Here is a 22,840-nt window from a genome sequence, read left to right as displayed (position 1 = left end):
ACATTTGACACCCCGTCAGAACCGAACTGATCTGACGGGGAAGGAGAGGGAAGGGTGCACTTTAGAATGGCAGCTCCTGTGCCCCATACATCACACGGCCCCAGGAATGCGCCTATAGTCTGCCCCTCCACCATAGTTGCCGAACTTCCCGAAACAACCTCACTCTTAAACTTAGTCACGGTCCTAAAGTCAGTCAGTTAGTCACATAGTCGTCTACCAGGTCTGAGTCAACCCCCAAACAAACAATACAACAGCCATCGAAACATTAACACATTAACAAAACAATGATCCAAACATGATGGTAACAGTCCCATAATCCTTTTCACTTCCCCAGCGCGTAGCCGTCGTCAGTCCAGCGACTGTCTTCCCCGATCGCTACAGTATGTTCTGTGTTCTGAGTGCTGCAGACGCAGCTGAATCTTAGAAAGTATTCTCTGTTTTAATGGGGCTGGTTTAGCTCTAGGATTCATTTTGGTCCCAACCTTCTGACTGGGGAGAAAATTGAGATTAGCTACTAAAAAAGCTCCTTACGGCTCTGTGCTATCAAACTCCATCACCATGTAGATTACTAGAAAACAATATTTCTTCCGTCCATCAAATCTGTTCTTTATTGACATCATTTAATAACAGGAAGGAAGAACACACACACACACACACACACATATATATATATATATATATATATATATATATATAGTGGTTTGAATCTCACAGCCTCCAGCAGTCAGAATTCATCAACATCCTTGTCTTCACAGCACAGAATCTAAACCTGTTGATTTGTTTCGGCAGTTCTGACCCCTCCTCTGTTAGTCCATGAAATTGACAGACTGCTGATGTGTTACTGACAGTGTGGACTGGGAAACGCCACAGATGCCTTTTTAGGGGACGTGAAGAAGACTTTTCTGACCAGCAGCAGCGTGAGACCCGTTGGTGACACTCCACTTCTGGTGTCTGGAGAGATCTACACCCGCATGGTTGCTGTTCGGACTTCAGCAGCCAATGGCAAAGAATACACCGTCCTCTTCCTCCTGACTGGTGAGAGCTCACCTCAGACCACATCAGTGTCTGAGAACACCAGTTATTGTATTGTAATGCTGTATGATGAATAGAGCCAAACAAGTCAGGTGTGTGTGTGTGTGTGTGTGTATGCTGAAATGTGTGAGAGGTCATTGTATCATATGACAGACCTCTTTTCTCTTCTTTAGATCTTCATAACGCCATACTCTTTAAAATTGATCTTACAACCATAAACAAAGAAATACTTCTGTATTTTATTTTGTGAGATTTTCATAGCTTTACTTACAGTAGTAATTCATTCTTTTTTTTTTTTTTTTCGGATCCCCCCCCCCCCTTTTTTTTTCTCTCCAATTGTATCCAGCCAATTACCCCACTCTTTCGACCCGTCACGGTCACTGCTCCACCTTGTCTGCCGATCCGGGGAGGGCTGCAGACTACCACATGCCTCCTCCGATACATGTGGAGTCACCAGCCACTTCTTTTCACCTGACAGTGAGGTGTTTGAGACGTAACGCATGGGAGGATCACGCTATTCCCAACCAGTCCCCCTGAGCACGCGCCCTGACCGGCCAGAGGAGGCGCTAGTGCAGCAAACAGGACACATACCCACATCCGGCTTCCCACCCACAGACACGGCCAGTTGTGTGGGTAGGGATGCCCGACCAACCCGAAGATAACACAGGGATTCAAACCGGCGATCCCCATGTTGGTAGGCAATGGAATAGATCGCTATGCTACCCAGATGCCCAAAGTAGTAATTCATTCTTATGTAGTTGCTAGTATTCCTGCCTGTCATGGAGGAGACCGGGGTTCGATACCCCAGCAGTCATATCGTAGTGTCATGATTTCAACAATCAATAAATTGTCAAGTACACAACCAGTAATAGTGAGTTGGATGGGGAAAAACACAACTTGAGGCCCACAACTTATGTCAATATCTTTACTTGGAAAAATAAAGGTTACTGGTTCGTTCGAATCAAAGTCAAACAATAGTGTTGATCCACAAATGTAGGAGCCAAGCCTATGTTGGAGCACTCCTCTATTCATTCCTTTTCTTGTGTTAACGGCAATATCCAGCTACTGATGTCTGTCATTAACAGTGGAGAACTCATGTCTTGATGTCTTTGTGTAATTAGTTCCTGTAATTGAATTTGAGAAATAATTCACTCACGGTTTATTGCTGGTATAGGTACTGTAGGAATAGTTAGTGTCAGCGTAGTGTGTTTTATGTATTTGTTAAATGTTAAGTCTCTGATGGTAAACTGGAATGTGTGTCAGTTGAATCGGCTTACTGGTGGATAGGAGCCATACAGTTTTCTAGTTATTTAGTCCTGTATCAGATTATAAATGTTGTTGTGTTGATTATTCTGTGGTACTGGGAATTAAACCTCCAGGACTCTATCTTTTACATATATCCATCCGTTATCCGAACCGCTTATCCTTTTGCTAATGGCTCTTACACACTAATACTTTTAAGACAAGTTCAGTAAAAATTAAGTTAAAATCATTCTGTATCATGTCCAGAGTCTGGATACCTCCACAAAGTGGTTCTGTTGGATCGGGGTCCGTGGGTCATAGAGGAGATTCAAGTCTTTAAACAAGCCCAGCTCCTCCCGACGCTCCTCGCGTCCCCTACCAAGGTATGAACCCCGAATCACTCTTTGAGGACATTTCTATTTCATCAGAGCTGCCATGAATCAGCACTCATCTTTCTCAACAAAAAGTATTGAAATTATTTCCTCCGAGGTTTTGCTTAAAAAAAGGCATAATTTGATTCTGTTTAGTCTCATTAATTTATCTGGGTATTGAACACATTTCCATCATAATTTTCATAAAGAAATGAGCCCTCTGGTTTACTGTGTTGGTTAAAAAATAGGATGCATCACGTCTTGTCTGACCTCATTTAGTTTTGCATCCTGATCGGAAACAAAGTGTTGATTCAGACATCCACTCGTTGTCACCATGGAAACCAGGTGATGACGTTTCTCTTCGTCAACGAATTGAACCCCGTTGCACGTGACCATCCAGAGTCTGCGGGTTCTTCATTCCCAGTGTCGCCAACAGGTTTAACTGGTTAACGCCTTCTGTCTGATGGAAGATGTGCTGACCAGTGAAGTCTGATCAACATAGTCTCTCTCTGGCACGTCTCTGTTGTTCTGGATCATTCTAGAATCAGAACACTATTAGATCCGTCCTTGATGTCCGCACTGTTGCCTCGTTATGATCATGTTGACGGAGGGATTCTTGCTGTTTTTCAGGGTGTGGTTTTTGTTGGCTGGTCTGATGGAGTGACTCGGGTTCCTCTGGCCGACTGTTCATACTACAGCAATTGTATTCGCTGTGTTCAGTCACGAGACCCGTTCTGTGGCTGGGACCCCATCAGAGCTGCCTGCACCAGAGTCAATACTCACCAGAGCCTGTACGTTAACCCGTAGCACACGGCACTGTACATATGATGATAATGAACACTACGGCTGTTGTTTGTTGTCATAACAACAGCAGCCAAGATAGATGTAACAGTCAGGACAACATGTAAGACAGACAGATTATCAACAGACAGATACAAACAGATACAGTCACGTAAACAGAAAGATTAACAGACATGTTCAGATAGATACAGAGACAGACAGACTGAGAGACAGACAGACAAAGTAACGGACAGGGAGACAGACAGATTGAAACAGACGGACAGTATAACAGACATACGGACAGGGAGACAGAGAGACACATTGATGGAGAGACAGTCAGACAGACAGACAGAAGGACAGAGAAGACAGACAGACAGACAGAAAGAAGGACAGAGAAGACAGACAGTATAGCAGACAGAAGGACAGACTGACAGACAGACGGTATAGCAGACTGACAGACAAACAGACAGTCGACTGACAGACAGTATATCACAGGGAGACAGAGAGATGGTCAGACAGAAGGACAGTCTGACAGACAGAAGGACAGACCGATGGATGGACAAACAGACAGACAATATAGCAGACAGACAGAAAGAGGACGGACAGACAGACAGAAGGACAGACACACACACACACACACACACACACACACATAGTATTGCAGACAGACAGACAGTATAGCAGACAGACAGACTGACAGACAGACAGATACAGAGACAGAAAAATTGTGAGGCACAAAGAAATACAGATAACAGACAGACAGGTAGAAATAGACGGACAGATAAAAAACTGTCCTCTGTGTGTTTCCTCATCAGGGTTCAGGATTTGGAGAATGGGGACATCGGTAAAATTTGTCCGGGACCTCAGGGCACCATTCCTGTCATAGGTAATGTCTTCTTCTTATCCTAAAAACAACATCGCAACATTTAAAGATAGCAAATTGGTCCATATAAATTCAACAAAACATGGTATATTTGCCTATGAAGCAAATCTGTCTGCTATATAGTCTATTGTTTCATATCTGGAGGATGTTGAATTCAGTAAAAGTATTCTAATTTTGTCTGTGAATGTTCTCATTCATCCAGGTCATGGTTATCCAAAGGAGTTGAATCAAGTGCAACTGGACTTTGTATATATCCATGAAGACGTTTCGCCTCTCATCCAAGAGGCTTCCTCAGTTCGTGCCTTTCTGACTAGACCAAGCTAGTCTGACTGGCTGGTGATGAGACTCAGAATTTATCCTCTTTGGAGTCGTTGTCAGAGCTATTGATATGCATTTGTTTAGCAGCGACAGTCGTTGGGGGTGTTAGTTTCGACTTCATTATTCAGTGGTCGTGAGTCGTTGGAGCCGTTAGTGACCGACTGTTGTTCTTGGAGGCTAAGCTTCTTGAGTCTCCTGGGTAGAGATGAAAGGATGGCATTGTAAGTGGGAGATAGGTGGTGTCGCAGACCTCCTCCTCTGTTGAGGGATGGTTTTTCCAGTTTCACATAGATGTCTTCCTTCACCCCTCTTTCAAACCATCTATCTTCTCTGTCCAAAATGTGTACGTTGCTGTCCCCGAAGGAGTGTGTCTTCTCCTTTAGGTGTAGATAGACTGCTGAGTCTTGTCCTGAGGAGTTTGGCCTTCTGTGTTGGGCCATCCGTTTGTGTAGTGGTTGTTCGGTTTCTCCTATGTATAGGTCAGTGCAATCCTCATTGCGTTGTACAGCATACACCAGATTGCTTTTTTGGTTGTGTGGTACACAGTCTTTGGGATGAACCAGTCTTTGTGGGAGTGTGTTGCTGGGTTAGAAGTATACTGGGATGTGGTGTTTGTTGAAAATTCTCCTGAGTTTCTCTGAGACCCCAGAAACATACGGGATGACTGTGCTATTCCTTCTGTTCCTTTTCTCCTTATCGACGACAGTCGCTGCTAAACAAATGCAAATCAACAGCTCCGATAACGATGGGCGCGGCCAAACATCGGTACACAAAAGAGCCACTCATATCTATGGCACTGTTAGCGACGGGCGTTGGTAAACATCGGGACACAAAGAGCCATGGACATCTATAGCTCTGACAACGACTCCAAAGAGGATAAATTCTGAGTCTCATCACCAGCCAGTCAGACTAGCTTGGTCTAGTCAGAAAGGCACGAACTGAGGAAGCCTCTTGGATGAGAGGCGAAACGTCTTCACGGATATATACCAAGTCCAGTTGCACTTGATTCAACTCCTTTGGATATTCTCATTTTGTGGACCCACGACCAGATCTCTGTTCATGTGGCTGTTGTTTGTTCACATCTGTCCTGGTTCCCCCACTGTTTCTCTCCAACACCAGTTTCCATTGGTTTGAATGAACTGGTGAGGCTTGAGTGTCGGAAACCTTCCAACTTTGCAAACGTGAGCTGGACGTCCACTAGAATCAACATTCTTCCCCCTGAGGCCTTCTACCAGCGCCCAGATGGCAGTCTGGTCTTCTTTGGGAATGCTGGCACGGTGGGTAACTACAGCTGTCTGTCTATAGAAGAGGGACACAAGGAGGTGGTTGAGAACTACATCGTCAGCCTGACATCAGTCGCTGTCCCTCACGCTCCCTATCCACGAACCAACCACCCCACCATTTCCAAAATCCCACAGGGCCAAAATCCTCCACAAACCGTAAACCCAAAAACAAAACCTGCTGGCGTTACAGAGGAGAGTCATACCACTGCTGCAAATGAGAACCAGGCCACCTCAGAGGGAGAAGGGACACGGTATTATAAAACGGTGTTTCATAATACGGCTCTGAGTGAAAGTTTTACTGCCATTGGCCCGGGCCTCGGTACTCCGACCAGGAAGGAGCTGACTGAAGATCAGCAGACAAACCCCAGACAAACCAGGGAGGAGAAGAACTACCGCAGGGAGCTGGTGGCCGTTTCACTCCTGCTGTGCATCTGCATCTTCCTGCTCCTGTTCGGAGGGCTCTACAGTTGGCACCACTGGAGGACAGCCCTCAAATCAAGATACCGGGTCACACCGGAGGGAGGAGGCGTGCAGAGCTCCCTGGAGAACATCCCCTCACTCACTGCAGACAACTTGCCCACCGAGGTGAAGGCAACGGAGTGAGACAGAGGATCACGTCAAATGTCCGACAGCTAAAGTCCCGTCCTGGGAGGGCGGTCCGAGGGAAGCCTGGGATACTCGTTCTTTCTTTTTAAGGCCCTCTGTGAGATTTTTATTTTCCTCCGTCGCCAATGTTGTTTGCAGCCATTTTCCCCCTCTGTCTGTTATTGTTTGTTTCCACAAATAAGCCGAACCTCAACCTGAACATGTTAAAGAAGTGGCCAGCCGGTTACTTTGCTCCGCTCATAGCAGCCCCAGTGTTGTTTTGTTGTTGTTTTCCTGTTTGTTTGTTTGTTTGTTTGTTTTTTGATGGAATGTGAAGTTTTTTTTTTCAATTTTACTTGAAAACCTGTGAAAAAATGTATTATAGTCTGAAAAATGCACGACAGTCAGCAATAAACTTCTTTCTTTTTTTTTTTACATATGATTTTTACTGTAAGACTGAAAACAAACGAATTTCAGTGTTTTGTGAACTCAAAACTTGACAGGATCTTAAGAGAATAAGGTGAATACATGAAGCCAGACCATCATTTTGCTCTCTCTGTAAAGCACAGGTAGGACTGTCAAAGTTAAACCTATTTCTAATGCACTGAAACGGGTCCATTAGGGCTGCAGTTTTTCTGGGAGTCAGACAAGTTGTAATGTGAAGTTAATTTCAGTGGCAAATGTGTTTTAATTTAGCTGTGTTCGCATTCTCGGCACAAAGTCAAACACGTTTTCGATGGGTGTTGGACTCAGCCAAGGTTGTCCCTTGTCTCTGATTCTGTTTGTGATATTCATGGACAGGATCTCAAGGCGCAGCCAAGGTGAGGAGTGTGTCCATTTTGGGAACCTCAGAATTGCATCTCTGCTCTTCGCAGATGATGTGGTTTTGTTGGCTTCATCAGAACGCGACCTCCAGCACACACTGGGGCGGTTTGCAGCTGAGTGTGAAATGGCCGGGATGAGAGTCAGCACTTCCAAGTCTGAGGCCATGGTTCTCTACCAGAAAATGGTGGCTTGCTCCCTCCGGGTTGGAGATGAGTTGTTGCCTCAAGTGAAGGAGTTCAAGTACCTCGGGGTCTTCTTCATAAGTGAGGGTAGGACGGAGCGGGAGATTGACAGGCGGATTGGTGCAGCACATCAGCAGTAATGTGGACATTGTACCAGACCGTTGTGGTGAAGAGGGAGCTGAGCCGGAAGGCGAAGCTCTCAATTTACCAGTCAATCTTCGTTCCAACCCTCACCTATGGTCATGAGCTTTGAGTAGTGACCGAAAGGGTGAGATCGCGGATACAAGCGGCTGAAACGAGTTTCCTCCGTAGGGTGTCTGGGCTCAGCCTTAGAGATAGGGTGAGGAGCTCAGACATCCAGAGGGAGCTCGGAGTAGAGCCGCTGCTCCTTCGTGCCGAAAGGAGCCAGTTGAGGTGGTTCGGCCATCTGATTAGGATGCCTCCTGGGCTCCTTCCTTTGGAGGTTTTCCGGGCACAGCCGACCCGGGGTAGACCCAGAATGCGCTGGAGGGACTACATGTCCAATCTGGCCTGGGAACACCTTGGGATCCCCCAGGAGGAGCTGGAGGGCGTTGCTGGGGAGAGGGACGTCTGGAGTGCCCTACTTAGCTTGCTGCCACCACGACCCGACCCCGGAGAAGCGGCTGATGATGAGTGAAAAAAAAGAAAGTGTTTTAATGTTAAATGTGTACTCGTGTCAGAATGATCTGTAAAACTCTGAAAGTCAATATGTCTAGAATTTTTATTGAGTTTATGTCTTGTAAATGCACTGTATTTAGTGCTTGCCGAGTTTTTTGGTGAAAAAATTAATTCAACAACTTAATTTCAATAAAGACATCAGCCATGCGTGAAATCTCAACATTCTGTGCAAATATGCTCACATCTACATTTCCTGTAATAAATCAGCCAATAGCCTCCACACACACACAGACACACACTCACACACACAGTTTGCTCATAACCAGCCAATCCCCCTTTATCAAACCACCACCAAAAAGTCCTATTTTGAGCCTTTTTCACAGATGAAAATAACGCCTATGTGACTTTTTAAAGTGAATTTGATTAATTGATGAAAAAAAAGAATCCCTAATGCAAGGGTTGTCTGGCTTCACCCCCCCCCCCCTTTTCATCATGATACTGAAAATGTCCATTTTAATTCAACAACAGTAGTGATATGGCACCTTTAAAAGTATATGACTAGCCTGTCATTATCAGCCAACTGTCTGACAGCAAAACTACTGTTTATTCCATGAAAATATGTATCCAATTCCAAACGTAATTAATACCAAAGTTCTCTGGTCTGAAATTCAATTTAGGGAAAGACCGCCATCTACAGGGAGTACTTGGAACACCAATCCAGTATATTGGGGAATATCCGGGAATAGGGGAATGTGAAGTTCAGAGCGATAGCTCTATATTTGTCCAAAAGGAAGCATGTTATGTAGCCTGGTCAAAGAATCCTATTAAAGCGCTGTCCGGTCTATTGTTGTATTCCTAAAGGGATTTTTGTTTTGAAAGTTGGTCCGTCTTTCTAATATCTTGTGATTTCATTTCATCGTCATAATGTAACTCCAAAACCCCCCCAGACCAGATGAGTTCCTACCAGACGGATAAACAGTAAGAGCTCCTACTGAGGTGAGGTTTTATTCTTATGGATTGATTTGAACGAGGGGGGGGGGCTTGTTATTGTCCCCACCCGCATTTCGCGAAGGCCCGCCCTACTCTCTATCCGATTGGCTAACTTTCGTTCGTTAGGCAGGATAAGGCTAAGGTTATCCAATCTGAGGCAGAGTAGATGCGGGTCTTCGCGAAATGCGGGTGGGAAGAAACAACAACGCTTCCCGTAACTGAAGCGATCCAGTTTTCTCCAAGTCAGGAAATATAAGAACTGCTGCGCAGCGGTGGATCACGCCGCAGCTCCTAAGGGACGCCAAACGGAAGGTGAGCAGATATTAATAGGAAATAAATCAAGCAAATTAGTGAGAAAACATCTTTATCACAAAATCCACGTGGACATACTTTTAGACGTTGAGAGTGTTGGCAGGTCGTTTTGGGAAAACTTCATTTGACCAGCTTTACACCATCCCAAGCAAAATAAACTGTGTAAACCTTCTTTTTAATCTCTGCATTCCCCCGAAATGTTTCCCCTTGTCTTTTTCCCCAGGATTGGTTTTTGTCACTTTTTATTTTATTTTTTTCTAATTTCATTTGAACTTTCACCGGTGTACATACATGTCGACGGCGTGCGTGCGGAGCCCGGACGGGCTGCTGGTCATCACTCAGGTTTTCTCCGCCGACGCCGGCGGCGCGAGCCTCGCCCCGCCCCCGGACAAAACCGCCCCGCCGGAAGTGTCTAGGATGGCGGCCGCCTTCCTCCGCGGGGAGCCGCAGTCCCTCGGAGTAAGACATTTTAAAACCAGTTGTCTGGATCGTGGTGTCTATTTGCATTACTTCGCGTCAGATGGTTTGTTCAGTGCAGAATGTTGGGGGGGGGGCGACTTTAAATCAGACAGAATATGAGTTTTATCAACCTTTATGCAGTGGCGCCCCCAAGGGGGTGGCCACCCTGATACTCTCCCTGCCCCCCCCGTTGCCCCCCCCCCAGCCGCGAGTCGCATATGCAGAATATGCTTGTGATTTGATGTTTTCATTTTTCATTTCTGGACATTTACAATATAACAATGAATTGTTTAGCATGTTACAATATATACAGATACATAACACATTAAAACAGAATTGTTGTGGAACTCAAAATGTTAACTACTGGTATTAGCCTATGCACATCAGATATTTAGTGACAATAACTGTCAAAAGAATAAGAAACCAGAGTATGTCAGTGCGATTCCTTAACTCTCATACTGACAGTTTTCAACTAGCCTATACAGTATACTGCAACAGCATCATAGAATTCCTGAAATTCAGTCATGGCTTTTGGTTTTGGTGTGCCGCCCCAAGATTTTCAGTGGCCCCATTTGGCCACCCCTATGAAAAATTTCTGGGGGCGCCACTGCCTTTATGTTCTTGACCCCCCCCCCCCCCAGCAGTTTGGTTTTAAGGTTAAATTTGCAACATTCATTTGTAACCTCAACTTTATCGTTATTTCTTTACACTGACAAAATGGTTGATTACACTGGTCTACAAAAATATAGTTTTTTTTTCTTGCATGGACTTTGGAAACTGTTTTTTGGCTAATTTTGGGCTGCTGAATGCAAATCTGAGCTCAGATTTGCTCTATCACATCAAGTTTTTGTGCTATCTGCATGCTCCTTATTCAGGATTTTACAAAAGTTGACCGTCTAGTCTGGCAATCTTGGTGGGGATAAAAATGACCCCTATTCATTTCCTAAGTAATTTCGTGCTAGGCTGAGTGTTTATTTATTCATTGTGATAATTTTTGCATCTATCGATCTTCTAATGCAACAGTGTTTTTTAACTTCGAGTGTAAAATTGCTGTTTTCTCAAAAATAATGATTTTTCATAGTTCAAAAACCTGATGTGATAGGCAAAATTTAATGCCAGATTTGGATTCAGCACCCAAAAGTTAGCAAGAATCCGTTGAAAAACCCCATGCAAGAAAAATTGTGTTGACCAGTGTTATAGAACTGTTTATAGATGCTGATAGAGCTGGTCGTTTTGCAAGGGTCAGTATCAGTGGCGGCTGGTGCTATAGAAATTCGGGGGGGGGGGGCGCAATTCACCTCGGCGCAGCACACCCGACAGCTGCTTTAATGTCCACACAGTCACAGGGTTATTAAGAAGGACAATGTAGCCTGTAGATTTTATCAGGGATCGTAGATGGTGGATGATTGACAGTCGAGACGAGGCATCATGGTGGGTGTGAAGATGATTGACAGCCACGAGAATTGTCCAGTCACATTAGATCATAAACATTAAAACAATACCAATTCACTGCCAATAAACATGGGAGTGTCCGAGGCGCACAGAGCTGCGCCCCATGGAAAATCTGAAGAAACCAATGGGGCAGCGTCCAGTGATGTCACAGAATCGCTGTCGCTATGGGCGCGTCACAGGAAGTCAGACATGCGGCGCACGTTAGACAGCACAGCATGGCTGTGTTTACAACACCAACTCACGTATATTCTGCCATAAATCTGATAATATTAACCCTGAATTAAAAAGAAGACAATTACAACAAACTGCTTACTTCTAATGTAGTCTAGTGCATCCGATGTCTGACTTCCGTTTGCGCTCGGGAAGGGCTAAAAGTAGCTCATGTACACTGCCCCATTAAGACAGCAGCCTCAGGTCACCTGCTCGCCAAAAGTTTGAGAGCTTACATAAGGTATCGTTTGGCCGGCGCCCCTCACCCAGGAAGTATATGTATTCAGACAGAAATCAACCAAATACCATGTGGAACCAATATTTAATGGCTGCTGACAGGCGCCCACAGACTGAAAAACACTTTTATTTCATAATTATTTGCGTCATAAAACTAAATTATATTTAACATGTTTAAGTAGATTTTCATCTCTTGATGTTTGAAAGGGGCGGTGCCCCAGCGCCCTGTACTGGCCAGCCGCCACTGGTCAGTATAATTTTGTAAGTCAGAAGTATTTGTCTATGGCGTCACAAAGGCAAACAACACAAACTGTTTGTAATTCAAAGGTCATGAAACTAAATGTGACTTCTTGATAAAACATACTTCTTATGGAGATTGAAGGACGTTCCAGATGTTTTACATTTTGATTACAGTCACCCACAAAATATACCTGACCCATAAAACAGCTTGTGTGTATGTGTGTGTGTGTGTGTGTGTGTTTGTGTGAGTGTGTGTGTGCGTGCGCGCATGCACGCTCAGATTGTGCAGATCTTCATAGGGTTGGTGATTGTGATGGTCAGTATGTCAGCCGTACTGTCGCCCAGCCAGCTGGTTCAGGCGCCACTCGGCATGGGCATGACTGTAAGTTGTTTCACTTTAAGCAAGAAAATTAGATAAGCAAATTAATGTAACTAATAAATATCAATGTAAACATCACAAGACTGGTAAATATCTTAATATGGCTACTACTACTACTACTAACACTAATACTACTACTACTACTTTGGCTGCTCCTGTTAGGGGTCGCCACAGCGGATCATCCGTTTCCATTTCTTCCTGTCCTCTGCATCTTCCTCTGTCACACCAGCCACCTGCATGTCTTCCCTCACCACATCCATAAACCTCCTCTTTGGCCTTCCTCTTTTACTCTTCCCTGGCAGCTCCATATTCAGCATCCTTCTCCCAATATACCCAGCATCTCTCCTCCACACATGTCCAAACCATCTCAATCTTGCCTCTCTTGCTTTGTCTCCAACCCGTCCAACCTGAGCTGTCCCGCTAATATACTGGTTCCTAATCTTGTCCTTCTTCGTCACTCCCAGTGAAAATCTTAGCATCTTCAACTCTGCCACCTCCAGCTCCACCTCCTGTCTTTTCATCAGTGCCACTGTCTCCAAACCATATAACATAGCTGGTCTCACTACCATCTTGTAAACCTGCCCTTTAACTCTTGCTGGTACCCTTCTGTCGCAAATCACTCCTGACACTGTAGGATTGTCTCAGAGAGTAAGGGAAAAATCCCAGAAAATTAAAATTATGCATAATTATGCATAAATGTGCAAAATATGCATTTTTCTAAAAACGGCTAAAAACCACTTTTCTCGGCATTTCAGATGATTCTGAGCATCTTTGATTTTTTCACCTATATAAAAACAATTTTCTGGGACTTAAATGCATTTTTGCAAAAATGCATTTATGATCCTAATTTTTTTTGGAGGTGGTAGGTATTGTTCCAGAGAGGACCAGAAAAATAGCAGAAAATTAAAATATAATTATGATAATTATGCATAATTATGCAAAATATGCATTTTCTAAAAATGGCTAAAAACCACTTTTCTCGGCATTTCAGATGATTCTGAGCATTTGGGGGGAGGGAGTTGGAGTGGGGGGGGGTTTAGGGGCAGGGGGAAGGCGGTTAGCTGGCAGGATGAAGAGGAGGTAGATTTAGACGGGTGGATAACCAAACCGCTACATTGTAGCGGGGTTCTTCTAGTAATTATTATATTGTGACTTGTAGTTATCATCATGCTACTGGCAAATATAATGTGACTGGTAAGTATCATAACATGACTAGTAAATGTCAAATATGACTAGTACATAACAGTAGGGGTTGTGGAGTGGTACTGATTAAAACAAAGTAAAAGAATCAGTGCCTCCCCACTCCCCATATTCCTTCATTTAAGAACATAGGGGCCAGCCTGGCTGACCGGTGCTGTTGTTGTCTGAACCCCCAAGATTTAACTTGCACTCTATTTTGAGATTCTATTGATTTACATTTTCTATTTCTTATTGACATCATTGTCAATAGTTCAAGATTAATTCAGGTTGATCTCAGTAACAGCTAAGTTTATTTGTACAAAGCGAATGTAATGTAATAACAGTAGAACTGTGTTTTCACCTCCTCCTCTCCTCCAGTTTGTCTTGTCGGGGTCACTGGCGTTGGCCGCCAGGAAAGGGACCAGTCTGGGTCTGGTGAGTTTTTTTCTCCTGTTCTCAAATCTGAATGCCTGGAAAAACTCAAAACAATCTGGAAAATAAAACCCTGGCCTGGATGTTAGCCGAAGGCCCAGCTAGTTTGAAGAAAGTAGTCTAGATAGCACACAGTAAATAGCAAAAATAATTTTATGGGGGAAACAATAAACCGATGTTTCAACATCTGACCCTGTTTACACCTGGCATTAACATGCATCTTGGGTGATCAGATCACAAGTGGAGCGCTCTAAGTGCATCAGTTCACACCTGGTGTTAGAATGCGTTTCCACATGCATCTCAAGTGACCACTTAGGATCAGATCTCACTGCCCCGCTTTATAAGCAAGTAAACATGTACGTCATTTCTGTTTGCAAAGACTACATGAGTTGTTGTTTTTAACCGGCGGGAGGCAACAATGCATGGGAAGTGCATTGCTTGAAATGGAAATCAGACAGTTTTGTGTGTACGCCATCCACGACAATCCATTTTGCCTGTTGTTGTGGCTGCTTCTTCTTCTTTTATTGTTGTGGCTTCTTCTTGTTGTGTCTCACTTTAATATGATGCCGTTGACACACGAATGAGTACATACTTCACTTACGCAGAGGATGTTAGTTGAGTAGGCAGTCCTTCAATGTGGCCTAGGACACATTTGCGTACACACCGCTAAAAGAATGTGGCTATATGTGGCCCAGACCACCCCGAATGTGGTCTGAGCGATCGGATCTCACTGTGTCCGAAACCTGTCTTAGGTATATACATAACTGTACTTAGAGCTGTCTACTTGTGATCGGATCAACGAAGTCATATGTTTATGGCAAGTGTAAACAGGGCCTCTGACAAAGACGGAGCAGGTTACTGCGGTTCTACATTGGCCACAGTACGATTAAATATTCAGTGACTTTGACAGATTAACAGGTGATCAGTAGTCAGAGGTTAACTGGTTGTTAAAAGTGGTCATCAGCAGTTGAAAACCCTGTTTTTAAGATAGATAGGGCACCTGACATGGAGTGGCCGCAAGTCTAATATGCTCCATGCTTCAGTATTTCAGCTTATTCTTTCAGTAGTACTTTCAATTGTGAAAACAAGTAAATAAAGTAGAAGGGGAAAAAAGTGGTCATCAGCAGTGTTAACACTTCCTCCAGACAACTGATCAGCAGTGCCCTCTGTTTTCATTCCTGTATTTTTTTTCTGACTCTTCTCCACCTTTCAGACGGAGTGGCAATATTAATACTTGTTTAAGCCTGGTTTTATCTGAGGCAGACAGCATCTTTACAGCTGTTTTCCTCCGTCGAAGTGAATGAAACTAAACTCTTAGAAAGAGGAGCTAATCTTCAATCTGATATTCCAAATCAGATCTGAATACAGACCATAATAACAAACCAGATGAGAGAATTTGACAGGGGTTCACTTCACAAACACATCATGACACCCACAGGGTCTCATGTAGACTAACGTATCCTATTATACCTTTAATTTCTTTAACACTTTGTATGAGAAAATGGAGCAGGCTGAAAGAGTTGACCTCCTTTACGCCCCCCCGAGTCTTAAAGAATAAGTAAACACAGGGGGCGTCCGGGTAGTGTAGTGGTCTATTCCATTGCCTACAAGCATGGGGATCGCCGGTCCGAACCCTCGTGTTACCTCCGGCTTGGTCGGACGTCCCTATAGACACAATTGCCGTGTCCGCATGTGGGAAGCTGGATGTGGGTGTGTGTCCTGGTAGCTGCACTAGCCCCTCCTCTGGTCAGTTGGGGTGCCTGTTTGGGGGGAATAGTGTGATCCTCCCACGTGCTACGTCCCGCTGGTGAAACTCCTCACTGTCAGGTGAAAAGAAACAGCTGGTGACTCCACATGTATCGGAGGAGACATGTGGTAGGTAGTCTCCAGCCCTCCCCAGATCAGCAGAAGAGTGGGGTAATTGGCCGGGTGTAATTGGGGAGAAAACGATGGGGGGAAAAAAGAGTATGTGAACACTCATTTTTAACCTGCCTGTGTCTACTGACATACATAGAAGTATTATAATGTGTATTTTTACCCATGAGAAAAAGCATGAAAGACGGAAGGAAAACCCTTGATTTTCTCCTTCAGGCGGCTGTGTGACGCGTCTTGTTTTTCAGTGTAGATTTTGTTGAGTGGTTTTGTGTTTGGTCCTCGCAGATCAAGGCGACCCTGGCGACCCACATCCTCAGCGTAACAGTGGCACTGATGGGAGTCGGGTACCTCTGCTGGCGGCTGTCAGTTCGCTTGAGCGACCAGGAATTTTGTGGCTTGGATGACATGCACTACGACTCCAGAAGCCGTGGTGGCTCCAATTGCATTAGTGCAGTGCGGATGCTAAACGTAGGTATTGGGCTCTGACGCCCCCTACAGTCCTACAGCGTTAAACAGTTAATGTCACAATGTGTTTATGTGCAAGCTAAAAATTCAATTATAATCAGGTTACGGCAGTACTTGGGTTATTTCAACTGGCATGTAAACACTTAATCAAGTTGTCTTCATCAAATGAAGGCCTAAAGCGGCACAAACATAGTGCGATTAACAGCTAGATTTTTCATCAATCATTTGGTTTACTGGGGGCGGCACGGTGGCGCAGTGGTTAGCGCGGTCACCTCACTGCAAGAAGGTCCTGGGTTCAAGCCCCGGGGTAGTCCAACCTTGGCGGTCGTCCCGGGTCGTCCTCTGTGTGGAGTTTGCATATTCTCCCCATGTCTGTGTGGGTCTCCTCCGGGGGCTCTGGTTTCCTCCCACAGTCCAAAGACATGTAGGTCAGGTGAATCGGACATGCTAAAAAATTGCCCCTAGGTATGAGTGTGTGTGTGTGTGTGTTTGTGTGTGTGTCACCCCTGTGTGATGGCCTAGCGGCCTGTCCAGGGTGTCTCCCCGCCTGCCGCCCAATGACTGCTGGGATAGGCTCCAGCATTCCCGTGGCCCTGAGAGCAGGATAAGCGGTTCAGATAATGGATGGGTGGATGGATAAACTAAAATCTGCAGTAAGCCTTGGTAAAAGTGTGAATGTGTTTAAACGTCCACTTAGCTGCAGAGTAGGACCATACCATAGATGTGCAATTCTGGTGTGTCAGAAAACCTCCTTCAAGTGTACTACCTTTGCTTCCATCAACATGAAACAACTTGTTCAAGTGGGTATTTAACATGTGAGGTAAATATTCATGAAGGACTGAAACAGTATTTTAGACAATATGATGTTGTATTACTATGGATTTAGGGTACTCTTCCAATTAAACTTACTAGGATAGGGCTTGCACGATGATAGCTTATATTTAAATATACCTTTCTCTCTCTCTCTCTCTCTCTCTCTCTCTCTCTCTCTCTCTCTCTCTCTCTCTCTCTCTCTCTCTCTCTCTCTCTCTCTCTCTCTCTCTCATCTCTCTCTCTCTCTCTCTCTCTCTCTCTCTCTCTCTCTCTCTCTCTCTCTCTCTCTCTCTCTCTCTCTCTCTCTCTCTCTTTCATGCACAGATGATTTTGGATGGAGTCCAGGGCCTAGTTTTGATTCTGATGGTTCTGGAGACGTGTGTGGCCATCACACTCTGTGTGTTCTCCGGCAAAGCTATCAGTCGAGGCGGGAGCTACATGGTAATCTGTTTTAGCACCGCCCCTCTGTTCTGATTGGCTGAGTCACATTTCAATAAACTCCCAGCGAGTTGGTGCCTTGCTCTGCTACCCACCAAACCCCACAGGGAATAAAACCCTGAACTCAAATCACTTAAAACACCTTCTTTTTTTTTGGGGGGGGGGGGGGTCTCCCCAGTTGTATCCGGCCAATTACCCCACTCTTAGGAGCCGTCCCGGTCGCTGCTGCACCCCTTCTGCTGATCCGGGTAGGGCTGCAGACTACCTACCACGTGTCTCCTCCAATACATGTGGAGTCGCCAGCCGCTTCTCTTCACCTAACAGTGAGGAGTTTCACCAGGGGGATGTAGCATGTGGGAAGATCACGCTATTCCTCCCAGTTCCCCCTCCCCCCTGAGCAGGCGCCCCGGCCGACCAGAGGAGGCGCTAGTGCAGCCACCAGGACACATACCCACGTCCGGCTTCCCACCTGCAGACATGGCCAATTGTGTCTGTAGGGACGCCCGACCAAGCCGGAGGTGATACGGGGATTCGAACCGTAGATCCCCGTGTTGGTAGGCAACGGAATAGACCGCCACGCCACCCGGACGCCCCCAAAACACCTTCTTAATACTGAGTCACACACTCTGACATTGCAAACGTCACATGATTAGCAGACAGAATTATGATTAATTTCAAGATTGAATGATGCTGAAAATGAACAAATTGATGAATCCATATGATTTGCTTCAAACTGATATTTGATAAAAAGGAGTTTTACCATTAATAGCCTTTTTTTTATGTCTATCACCATGTGTCATTAAAATCATTTAAAAAGAGGCCACAAAGGCTGGGTGTTGTACTGATGAGGAAAATGCACTAAAACAGGAAAAATATGTGATGTAGTGAATCAGCAGTGATTTGACTGCTTTCATTGATTATACTGTGTGTGTGTGTGTGTGTGTGTGTGTGTGTGTGTGTGTGTGTGTGTGTGTGTGTGTGTGTGTGTCCTGCATGAATTTGCAATTTCTTATATCATGTACAAGGTGTTTTTGTTGTTGATCCGTCAGTGTGAAAATCCACATCTTGTTTTTGAATTCACCATTTTAACAGCTGTCGCTGTCCATATAGAGACAATGAGCAAACAGACCGATTGATTCCAGGCTGTAACACACTTGTAACCTTTGACCCCTAGATGGTTCCTCTTGAGAGTGGCAGTCCTCAAGCAGCCAACCCTGCGTCAGAGTCTGACAGTAATGTGGTCGTATTGGATGACGCCGCAGAGGAGTCCGCCTCCACCCCACCCCCATACAGTCCATAATGTGGCAGCCACGCTACCAAACGCTGCTGTGCGATGACACCAACCGCTTCCCCCACTGGTTATATTGCTGCTGCTTGTCATGGTAATGAGACTCGGTTATGTGCAGAGCGTTCGCTCGCTCGCTCGCTATTGTTCAAGTTATTCTTCTCTGAACCTTATGTGGTTGATAAAAGTGCTGTTGGCTTGAAAATGGATTTAAACTGACTGAAGCATACCCAGTAGGAAAATTGCTGTGGCCCGGACCCGTCCCACACCGACACTTCATCCGGCCCACATACCCCGTGGAATGATGGCACTTGGGCGGTCCGCTCCTGTTTGCCAGATCTGGGCCAGAACCAAGCCATAGCAGTGCCGCATGTGCCACATATTTGCCAAAGGTGGCCCATATTTGTTTTGTGATATGTTCACCATTTACCACACGGGCCACTTCAGGGTCACATCCAGATTACATTTTGCCCAGAGCACCGCATCTTTGCCAAAAAAGGCCCACATTTGATTTGGCATATTTGGGCCATATTTGCCACACGTTTATATATACATGTGGGCCACTTCAGGCTCACATCTGTTTTGTCGGGGCCAGAAGAAGGCCATCAGTGCCGCATCACTGCCTGAAGTGGCCCACATCCGGATGCTGTCAGGGTAGTTGGAACTTTTGTTGGTTTACTTGTTTTATAACCACTTTTATTGTTGCCTCCCATCTTATGTGCCATGCTTTCACTATTTGTTAAGCGTCTTCAATAAAATGAAAAACATGACATTGCTTCACTGTGTCGCACATCTCGATAACACATCGGGGTTATGTCAGGATAACACGTCTGTATAGCTGTTCACGTGAATGTGCATTCTGGCAGAGCAAAGACCTCAACGCCGTTCAAACTGCCTTCACCAAGTTTGCGCAGGTCAGATTTTCTCCCTCATTGTTCTTCCTAATTTTTTTCAAGTATCTGATGTCGGTGTGAACAGACCGGCTTCCTGATACTGCTCATATGTACAAATGAACAAAACCAACAAGTTAAGTCAATTTTATTTGTGTAGCCCGTTATCACAAATTGCAAATTTGTCTCACTGGGCTTTACAGCAATAAAACAGCTTGTCCTTAGACCCTCGCATCGCATAAGGAACAACTCCCTAAAAAAAAACTAAAAAAAAACTTTTCACCTGTAACAGGGAGAGAAAATAGGGGCGGCACGGTGGCACAGTGGTTAGCGCGGTCACCTCACAGCAAGAAGGTCCTGGGTTCGAGCCCCGGGGTAGTCCAACCTTGGGGGTCATCCCGGGTCGTCCTCTGTGTGGAGTTTGCATGTTCTCCCCGTGTCTGTGTGGGTTTCCTCCGGGGGCTCCGGTTTCCTCCCACAGTCCAAAGACATGTAGGTCAGGTGAATTGGCTGTACTAAATTGTCCCTAGGTATGAATGTGTGTGTGTGTGTGTGTGTGTGTGTGTGTGTGTGTGTGTGTGTCAGCCCTGTGATGGTCTGGCAGCCTGTCCAGGGTGTCTCCCTGCCTGCCGTCCAGTGACTGCTGGGATAGGCTCCAGCATCCCTGCGACCCTGAGAGCCGGATAAGCGGTTCGGATAATGGATGGATGGAAAAAATAGGAAGAAACCTGAGGGAGAGCAACAGAGGAGGGATCTCTCTCCAAAGACGGACAATGTGCAACGGATGTTGTGAACACAATTTACATATCAGCACTGCTTTACAGAAGTCAGTTATGTTATGCTCATTCTGCTCGATAACAGTTGTAGGGTTCCGTTCCCTCCATTCATTCATTCATTCATTCATTCGTTCATTCATTCATTCATTCATCTTCAGCTGCTTCTCCGGGGTCGGGTCGCGGTGGCAGCAAGCTAAGTAGGACACTTCAGACATCCCTCTCCCCAGCAACGCCCTCCACCTCCTCCTGGGGGATCCCAAGGCGTTCCCAGGCCAGATTGGACATGTAGTCCCTCCAGCAAGTTCTGGGTCTACCCCGGGGTCTCCTCCCAGTTGGCTGTGCCCGGAAAACCTCCAAAGGAAGGCGCCCAGGAGGCATGCTGATCAGGTGCCCGAACCACAGCACTAAAATGAAGCAGGTAGGAGTAAATGGCATTAAGGCAAACACACTACTGTTTACTTTAGATCTGTCTGTCACACGGGAACATTTAGTTGGCTGGAGGAGGGGGAGATATTGACATTGTGGTGGTTTGGTGGGGCAGAAAATGTGTTTTACTGTATCCTGGGCCACAGACAGATTTTATACTTCATACTGTAAACATACATTAACATAGTGACATATACTGTATTCAGTAATGTACTGGAACATGCAGTCACATACTGAAATGTACTGTAAATATACTGTAGATATAATGGAGCATACCAAATCTAAGCCCCCCCCCCCCAAAAAAAATATGTGGATGGATACGTGAAGCAACAGGTGACTGTAGAGTAGAAAGCCAGCGGAACTGGTGGTACCTGAGGACCTGATTGAGAACCACTGCAGTACAGATAAAGATTGATAAACTGATTGATTGACTGACTGATAAAATTAGGTCACCATTTAATCCACCCACACACACAAAAAAACAAATTACCAGCTAAAGTTCCCATCAAATGTAGGCTCTTTTGGGTTGTCTGGGTAGTGTAGCGGTCTATTCTGTTGCCTACCAACACGAGGGGTCGCCGGTTCGAATCTTACCTCTGGCTTGGCCGGGCGTCCCTACAGACACAGTTGGCCTTGTCTGCGGGTGGGAAGCCGGATGTGGGTATGTGTCCTGTTCGCTGCACTAGCGCCTCCTCTGGTTGGTCGGGGCACCTGCTCGGGGGAGGGGGAGGGGGATCCGGTGGGGAATAGCGTGATCCTCCCACATGCTACGTCCCCCCTGGCGAAACTCCTCACTGTCAGGTGAAAAGAAGGGGCTGGGGACTCCACGTGTATGGGAGGAGGCGTGTGGTAGTCTGCAGCCCTCCCCGGATCGGCAGAGGGGGTGGAGCAGCGACCGGGACGGCTCAGAAGAGTGGGGTAATTGGCCAAGTACAACTGGGGGAGAAAAAAAGGGGGGGGGGGGATTCCACAAAAAAGTACTTTGTAACCTTGCCTTTAAAAGGTGCTATAGAAGCTAGGTTATGATTAGGTGTTATTATTACTGTTGTTGGTGGTGTTGTTTGTTGTAGAGTTGTCAAAACCTTTATGCCTTTATAGACCAGATCCTAACTGGATACTGCATGGACATTTTAAACTAAAAGTAAAAGTGTAGGTGGTGGCTTGACTTCCTGTACTCTTGTGTCACTTTCTGTGCAGGCAGTGGAGCTGGTGATGGGTCTGCTGGGTTCGGCCCTGGCAGGGAGTCTGCAGCAAGTGGACACTTTCTTTGAAAAAGAATTATTTATCATTTTCATTACTGAAGGACTGGTAATACCTGGTGTAACCCGCTAATGCTTATCAGTCTGCTTGTGTACGTGTGTTTATGTCCATGTGTGTGTGTGTGTGTTTATGTCCACGTGTGTTTGTGTGTTTATGTTTGTGTATGTGAGCCTTACTGTTGGACATACTGACCCTGTTTATACTTGGTTTTAAAATGCGTTTTGGGCGATCGGATCACAAGTGGACAGCGAGACACATCACCGTTTACACCTGTGTCTATCATGCGTCTCCAAATGCGTCCTGTTGACCACTTGTGATCAGATTTCGTTACTCCGAAGGAGAGGAAGCAGATTTCCTGTTACGTCTTTGTCGGGGACGCATCAGGACACATTAGCATTTACGCTACAAAAGACATGTGGTCAAATGCACCCCAGACCACTTCGGCAATTGGTTTGAGTAACCGGTTCACAAAACGTTTTGGTGGTCGTTTACACTTGTATTTAGCGCTGTCCACTTGTGATCCGATCTCCCCCCCCCCCATACACACACCCACACACACACACACACACACACACACACACA

General features: G+C 45.5%; 2 protein-coding genes across 2 annotated transcripts in view; both read left to right on the top strand.

The window, feature by feature from the left end:
- The window catches only part of LOC130117983 (semaphorin-4A), a 28,055-nt gene extending 19,709 nt beyond the window's left edge, over positions 1-8,346 (top strand). Inside the window, exons 10-14 of the mRNA XM_056286272.1 lie at positions 849-1,035; positions 2,542-2,657; positions 3,276-3,436; positions 4,241-4,311; positions 5,746-8,346. Of these exons, the coding sequence (XP_056142247.1) occupies positions 849-1,035; positions 2,542-2,657; positions 3,276-3,436; positions 4,241-4,311; positions 5,746-6,512 (1,302 nt within the window). The 3' untranslated portion in view covers positions 6,513-8,346. The remainder of the gene's footprint in view (positions 1-848; positions 1,036-2,541; positions 2,658-3,275; positions 3,437-4,240; positions 4,312-5,745) is intronic.
- Positions 8,347-9,315: 969 nt separating this feature from the next.
- si:dkey-7j14.6 (uncharacterized protein LOC556585 homolog) lies at positions 9,316-19,676 on the top strand. The gene is made up of 7 exons (XM_056286665.1): positions 9,316-9,442; positions 9,666-9,901; positions 12,321-12,422; positions 13,977-14,033; positions 16,191-16,373; positions 17,508-17,624; positions 18,796-19,676. Exons 2-7 carry the CDS (start codon positions 9,734-9,736, stop codon positions 18,919-18,921), a joined length of 753 nt encoding a protein of 250 aa, XP_056142640.1. The 5' UTR covers positions 9,316-9,442; positions 9,666-9,733; the 3' UTR covers positions 18,922-19,676.
- The last annotated feature ends 3,164 nt before the right edge of the window (positions 19,677-22,840 follow it).

This window comes from Lampris incognitus, chromosome 9 (genome assembly GCF_029633865.1).
Source record: "Lampris incognitus isolate fLamInc1 chromosome 9, fLamInc1.hap2, whole genome shotgun sequence".
Classification (NCBI taxonomy): Eukaryota; Metazoa; Chordata; class Actinopteri; order Lampriformes; family Lampridae; genus Lampris; species Lampris incognitus.
This window is presented reverse-complemented; position numbering and strand designations above follow the sequence as displayed.

Excerpts from the sequence above, each read along its gene's own strand:
- si:dkey-7j14.6 (XM_056286665.1), top strand. The coding sequence starts at position 9,734 with ATGTCGACGGCGTGCGTGCGGAGCCCGGACGGGCTGCTGGTCATCACT. Across the intron at positions 12,423-13,976 it reads CACTCGGCATGGGCATGACT|TTTGTCTTGTCGGGGTCACT; the intron begins GTAAGTTGTTTC and ends CCTCTCCTCCAG. Across the intron at positions 17,625-18,795 it reads GTCGAGGCGGGAGCTACATG|ATGGTTCCTCTTGAGAGTGG; the intron begins GTAATCTGTTTT and ends TTTGACCCCTAG.